The sequence below is a fragment of the Haliaeetus leucocephalus genome, unplaced genomic scaffold, assembly GCF_000737465.1.
Source record: "Haliaeetus leucocephalus isolate CR32 unplaced genomic scaffold, Haliaeetus_leucocephalus-4.0 Scaffold636, whole genome shotgun sequence".
In the NCBI taxonomy this organism is placed as follows: Eukaryota; Metazoa; Chordata; class Aves; order Accipitriformes; family Accipitridae; genus Haliaeetus; species Haliaeetus leucocephalus.
In genome coordinates this window covers 6,591,474-6,598,642 of record NW_010973072.1, presented here as the reverse complement: position 1 = coordinate 6,598,642, position 7,169 = coordinate 6,591,474, and the positions used below count along the sequence as shown (strand labels likewise).

The following is a 7,169-nucleotide window of genomic DNA, read 5'->3' as shown; positions in this document are numbered from 1 at the left end:
TTCTATGGACAGCAAGCAAGTATTTAACTGGTAGCAAGCAAACTTAACTCTTTACAGCTTGTCCCAAGTTCCAGGCAGAACAAATTTAGTCTTTTGCCAGTGTCTTAAGGACTGCTCACCTACGTGCTGTTTTTACACAGATGTGGACTCCAAGGCAGCAGCTGGATCTAGTCACCCAAAGTGCACAAAACACTGGGGAAGTAGGGGAGAGGAAGTGGGATGCCACTAAGCACGAGAACATACAGCTGCCTGTGGGCTGCCTGTTGTCACAGCTGGGGATCAGATCCACTGCATCTCTTTCCGTGTCAGCTTTGGAGGGGCCCTGGGCGAATCATGCTGTGCAGAGGGCTGACAGACTGCGTGGAGGAAGAGAGACAGCTTAGACACCGGCTCGCTGACGCAGGACAGAGTAACTTGGCTGGGAGCGGGCAGCAGAGCATCGTTCCTTCTGCTTGAAGGCCTGGAGCAGCCCTGCTGCCAAATGCTGGTTGGTCACAGCGGAGCATGTCCAAACATCGATACCAGCATTTCTGAATCTAATTTGGCCACAAGGAATTTGCGTGGTGGAAAGTGTCCTCCTCTGATCCCTGCAGCATGGCAGTCTGGCAGATGGGAAAAGTAGCAGGGACTTGCCTGTCAGCCTGGTGGTTCATTCCTGGTTTTCTTCTTGAGTGCAAGTTTACCTCCTGCATGTGCCACCCTGGTGCCGCAGAGCCTCTGACATGATCATCTTTCAGATGTTACTTCAACAAACCAAAATGGCAGCTGAAAGCAAAGCCTTCCTGGGCTTCCTACAGTGCCGAGGAGCTGTGGTCAGAGCTGTCCCAAGTCTCTCCTCAGGAAGCACAACAAGACAATGTGACAAACAAATCACACTGTGAGATACTGCTGTTTACTGTGACTTGTTAAAGCACTTCATTTTCTAGGAAGCTGAAATAAAAATAGAATCAAGTATTGAAATGGGTCTCTCCAGTAAGCGAAAGTAAATATAGTATAAAAAGGAGTAATGGGGGAGGGGATGGGAGAGTTCAAACTGGCAAGAGTCAACACAGACCAGCAAAACCCACCAGTTTCTTCACCAACAGCTGTTCAGTAGCCTCTTCACCCACATTAGGAGCAGTTAACAGTTTCTGCTGGACAAGTGCCTAAAATAGCAGAGTCCAGTGCCTGCTGCCATACTGGTGCTCAAATACCAGGAAAGAAGCAATTTTTTCCCTCTCCTTTCTCCAAACCTTACTCAAGGGCAGAGACAAAAAAAATTTCAAACAACAGATCCAAGTTATGAGCGCTCTAAAGGTTTATCAATGGATCTCAAAACCAGGAGCATTTAGAACTAGTGAGATATAAGTTAGTTATTTTTTCTTTTTAGCTGAGGTCAAAGAGAAACAGAAGTGCCCGTGTTGCTGGGTAATTCTGAAACAGACATCTTTTAGCATACCATAATCTCTGATATAAACATCTTTTAAATGCTTGCTTTCCGTTCCTAAATTGGTAACGAAGAGAGAGGCAACAGAAGGAGAAAATAATCAAAACATACTTTCACACTGGTAATCTCTGAAAGGGCACAGTTGTGCTGTTGGCTTGCACAAAATAAGAGCAAACAAAAATACCATCAGCTTTCACACATCAAGCTGTGCTGAAAGGACAAAAGAAAAGGCATTCCCAAAATTACATGTGACAAACCCCCCGTTTTTCAGATGAGACGGAGTCCCCAACTTTACATCCACGTGGTACTGTAAGTGACAAATCAGGAGCTCAAGTCTCAAAAAAACAGTAATAGTCATCAAAAGGAAGTTGTCTGGAAGTTGGCTAAAGCAAAATATATAAAGGAGTTAATGCTTGAAGATTCCATCCTCTCAAAATCTGGTGTAAGGAACAGCAAGCGGTGTTTAAAAGGACAGGTCCGCTGGCTCTTTGCAGAGGTACTTCTTTCTAGATTAGACTATTTGACTGAATTATGCAATTAGCACAGGTGACTACAGCAGGCTCAGAACTATGCCAATAGCCTATTTCGTAAGTTGCTCTGAAGTTTTAAATATTAAAAAATAAAAGTCTGTCCAACACCTCCAGTAATCGGAATGTCTAGAGCTGATCAAGAGGAGCACCTGGACTTGCCATGTCTACACTTTTGCAGCATTAATTTTTAATAGCTATTGTGTAGCATAAGTGCAACATACACAGAGCAGTTGTGTTTAGCTCAGCAGTAGCTACGCACTCAAAGTCCAAATAAAACCCACTAATCTAAAGAGGGTTTATTGACATCTCAGTGGCTTCCCAACTCTATTTTTCTCTTCGGAGCAAAACAAGTGTTCTACTTTAGGTCCAGTAGGGACTTCAGAGAAAAAACAAGTTTTTACCTAGACCACAGCAACAACACATGACGCCCCCACGTTTCTGTGGGAGAACCCGTATTCCCAACCACTCTCTCAGCCGGGCAGGCTGAGCTGTGTTCCCACCCGAGGCAGGCTGCGGCTGGATGGCCAGGCCAGGCCACCAGATGGAGGCAGAACCCAGACCAGGGGGTTTGGGAGCCAGCAAGCATCACCGCTATGCAGCCCCTGGGAGACAGCCCAGCCCGGCCAGAGCACCTCCCCGTGGCAGCCTTTCATCCTCAGAAAGCCACTCACTCCATGCAGGCCACCTGCTCTGCCAGTTGAGCCAGTATAGGACTCCCATGCAATCGTATGAAGTTAAGTCAAGAGCTTAATTAGCACTTTCACTGTTTCAGTTGTCTGTCCAATCTGGACATCAAGAGTTAGGGCTTTCAATTCCAAGTTGATTTTTTTTTTCTTTCCATTTTCCTCCTCATTTAAGGCTATATCAAAGTGAAAACACAACATACATAGAAGAGAAAAACGACCTAAAAGATTCTTGTCCCATGATTCCAAGTTTAAGGTAATACCAAAATTGCTAAAGCTAGAAGAATGAAGGTGGCGTGCACTGATTTACACCAAGTTCATGCACTCCTAGTTCCCTAGATGGTCGCAAGATGCACAGGAATGCCAAAATGCTAAAGGCATCAGTGACCCAGAGCACAACTGTTTCTGTGCTACATTGCGGTTGAACCACTAAAGGATATCTTCAGAGATGTCTCAAGACTGGGAACAGTTTTACAGAAGCAGCTGTATTCACACACATGAAGAACTAGGATGTTACGTGCAGGTCTCCTCAAGAACCTGAGCTGTTTTCTCAGCAGAATCAGCTCTTCTAGATGTGAAATATCTTCCATGGTGCAGCAAATAATGTCAGCCAGGATATATCTACACGCCCTGAAATCTGATACAGTAAATTCAACAGTTTTATTTTACTCTTTTATAAATATTAACATGCTTATAATAAATGTTAATGTTTATTATTGTTACCACCACCACCACTATCTTCACATGGGCTGCAGTGGCACACACATGACTGCTGTAAGACAGAAGAAACAGCACAGCAGCATCTGAACTGGTTTCACAGATCCTTAACATTTAATGAACAGATCAGAACAAAATTGTTCTGAGAGAAAGAGCTTTACTTTTAAAGATAAGGGTCTTTTCAAAGACTAGAAGAAATGGTCCATAGAGCAAAGAGCATGGAATGAACTGGGGAGAGGCACAGCCTTTCTCTAGATAAGACCAAGGATGCTAAGTCTGGCCACTTACTTTCAGGCCTGACAGGTATTTGGCAATTTTTTTCACAAAATACACAAAAATAGCCAGCAGTGCAGCTAAATAAGGGTTCCATTTTTTCTGCTGATCTAAATGAAATTAATTGTGCCATCTTTATAAAAAAACCAAACCACCCCAAACAAAAAAACCATGGAGCTAGGCTTCCACATGCTCCGTAGGAAGTGAGAACCTACCCACCTACAGAAGCACAAGACTACCAGCTATAAAGAGCCTCCCAGTGGGCAAATAATTACCTCTTCACCAGGAGGGGAGCTGGGGGATGAGAACGGGATGAACTCAGGCCATGCCACAGCAATACACTTCAGGGAAACCCTGCTCTGCAGCAGCTAGATGAAGGTGTCCAGCTCACATCCTTCCCAAGGACTAAGCTGCTTGCTGCCGTACACGCTCCCAGTACAGTTCCTGCCCCGTCCCAGATGCTGTCTTTCAGAGCTGGCATTAGCTTTGCTGCGTAAAGGAAAATATGCGACATCAAGGCACTCAAAGAAAATAGGTGTCTGCTACATGACTCCGAGCTCAGCTGCTGGAATTCAGTGTCACACCCCTAATTTAGTAGTGCTGCCCCCTGCCCCCCAACAGCTGGAGGGAAGGCTCATCATCCTGGGCTGTGATACCACTGATCCCTGCTGGATGGCAACACTCTCTTGTACTGCAGGTCACATGCTGCCAGGCCAGGTTTCACTTACCCAGGAGTGCTGACAGTGTCCCAAGTACTAAATAAGCATTAGGTCCAAACAACACACACAAAAATGAAACCAGACTAAATAAGGAAAATCTGCTGGTTTTAGTGCCAGATTCTAATAGCTTACCTTGCAGCAAGTTCTATCATTTTCTGCAGTTGGTCCCAGTAACACTGTATGCAGGGATCAGCATATGGCCCTCTCTTTCCTAGCTGAAACAGGATCTCACAGCTACACTGCTCCTACCTCAAGGTACCCCAAAGTACCTATATGACACTGCTCTTACACACAGGTTCTGTGGGAAGAAACCTGCATTTGTTCAGCTAGCTCTGTGCACAGTAAAGGTTAGTTCAGACCGATCCTCATCATGCATAATACAATTTTGTTCAAGTTAAATCCAGACAAGATATTCATCATTTTTATGAGGACAGACATTTGAAATCAGCATCATGAATCAATGCAACAACAGCACAAAGCACTGACAGGTACTTAGGGCAAACAGAAAAGAGTATCTACTCCAGAGCTGGGGCAGAACAGTTTGTACTAGAAAGAGTATAAATATATAGAACTGGGAGAACACAATGATGCATATTAATAACCACATGATTGAAAAAGAACAAGACTGAAGCACACACAAAGAGCAGTCTTCTGATCCCTTGCTGCACTATTTATAAGGTTATCCTGCAAAAATACAGCATTTTGGACACGCAGTTCCCCAAATGATCACAAACAGCCCATGAACAGGACAGAGACCATCCAGTGACACTTTCCAGTGTACCCAGTTTGAGACTGCAAATGCAGTTTAAATCATTCCTGCACAGACAACTCCACTGCAAACATTTTCCACAGTGGAAGCATAATTCTGCAAGTTCTGCATTTCAAACAAACCATGCTCCTAAGTGCAGTTCCATTGTTTTCAAAGGACTTACATGGATATGTCAAGGCTTGTAAACATCTGTTAATCAGTGTGCAATGGAAAGCATCTTTTCCTCAAATCTGAAATCAGTTTCCCTGAAGTAAAAAATCTAGCAATACAACCTCCTTTGAATTCAATCCCAAACCTGCAGAGTACCTGCTGGTCCCCATCTCAGTAACAAGCTGCACTAAACCCACAAAGCTTTTCAAGGTATTTGAAATCATGTCTGAATTCCTTCACTGGACGTTCTCCACACCGTTGCCTTGAGGAAGGTGTTGGTGGTAACTAGTTTGCCCAGGCAAAGAGAGAACACAGGGGAGCTTTACTGTCTCATTGTCCAGTGCCAGTGGCCCCTCTCCCCTTTCCTTCCCAGGGCTCTCCCAGGAAGGAGTGGAAGGGGAAGGATCACAAAGCGTTCTTGGAGGATGACTGTCCCCAAGTGGGTAAGGTCTCATGGTGGTACTCCCAGTTCCTCCTCTGGGTCTCCTCTGCAAATAGATCTGTCTCCATTTTAATGCAGCTGCGTAAAACAACACCAGCCACGCACCTCACCTGACAAGCTCATTTCTCTGCTCTATACTCCGTTTCTTACTAACCATTTGCTCCAATCTTTCCACCCTTCTGTCCGTCACAATGCTGCGTAAACATTAGGTGATTTGAAAACCCAAAACCTACCCCTCCTCCCCAAACTCCCAAATCACCCCTTGCCTATTCCATTTCCACAGAGGAAGTTAACACCAAGCTGCCCAGGAAATGTGGCAGGCATAGGCCATGGACACCACAGGTATGACAAGGTCCACAGCATCACAGAATCCTGTTCTACTGATCCATCGTTATTACCTGGTCTGCTCAACAAACTGCAGCACTCCAATTACAAGAGAAATCATGAGATGTGATCCAGCCCTACCACAACACACAGTTATTTGCACTCAAGGTTTCTTACCCACCCTAACACTCCCCAGACATCAGGCCTAGCAGCCTGGCTAGTCTAAGCAGTACCAGTAATTTCTATTTTCAAGGCAAAAACCTGAACTGCCAAAGCTAACCTTTTGTCAAATACAACGCAAAAAATGACACATCATGCTATCTTTCAAACAATTTTTTTACTTCAAGTTCTTTGTATAGTCATTACAAAAAATACCAAAGAAAATTTCAGTCTATTCAATTTCAGAGAGTCATAATTTACAAAAAAATAAATAGTTTTACTCTAAAGAAGACAATTGTCTAGTATTAAGGTCAGCAATATCATTCACCGAAGTCCACATTCTCAGAGTGCTGAGTATTTGGGTCCATCTGACTTAGTTTGCCTTCTTCCAGCATTTTCCTTTAAAAAAAGACTAATCAGAACATGAGAAAAGTAACTTTTTTCTTCCCACAGAAAACTGAACATTCAACATAGATCTCAAAAACCAGACTCCATTGCTAACTGAATTGTTAGACCCCTCTGACACACAACTTTAAGAACAGTAACATCTTCTTTTTTTAAACAACTGTAACAGAAGTTTCCCACAAAATTTAAAAGTCAACAGCAGCAGTGTGAAGGGCATGTTTCTTCGATATAAGGCTAATGGTCCTTGATGTGGCAGAGCTTCTATTAAAGCACAGAACTGCCAAAGCCAAGGGTATTAGAATCCGTATCGCACCGAGCCTGCAACCTCCGCTCGGGCAAGTCCTCGCTTCTCAGCCTAGTCCCCACAGGCATCACCAGGATTCGCCACCCAAATCAGAATTCCTGAGTGAACTGGGTGTAAGATCAGGTACTGCATACCGCAACACACCAATTGCTGCACGAATTTGGTTTTGGAGTGATTGTCATTCTAGACATGCTTAAATACTGCTTTGAAGTTGACTGTGCTTTTTCACATCAGTACTACTGACATATTATAGTGAACTTGCTGCTAT

The 7,169-nt window shown here is 44.0% G+C and overlaps 1 protein-coding gene across 4 annotated transcripts in view; it reads right to left on the bottom strand.

Annotated features, from left to right (window-relative positions):
* The window catches only part of ABCC1 (ATP-binding cassette, sub-family C (CFTR/MRP), member 1), a 76,039-nt gene that overhangs the window by 12,512 nt on the left and 56,358 nt on the right, over window positions 1-7,169 (bottom strand). The window contains exon 31 of one of the 4 annotated variants that reach the window (XM_010578510.1): window positions 87-930. The exons of 1 other annotated variant lie outside the window; for it this stretch is intronic. In XM_010578510.1, the coding sequence (XP_010576812.1) occupies window positions 906-930 (25 nt within the window). In that variant the 3' untranslated portion in view covers window positions 87-905. Of the gene's footprint in view, window positions 1-86; window positions 931-6,483; window positions 6,592-7,169 lie in introns of those variants that run through there. 2 more of the 4 variants (XM_010578507.1, XM_010578508.1) reach the window with 2 other exon arrangements.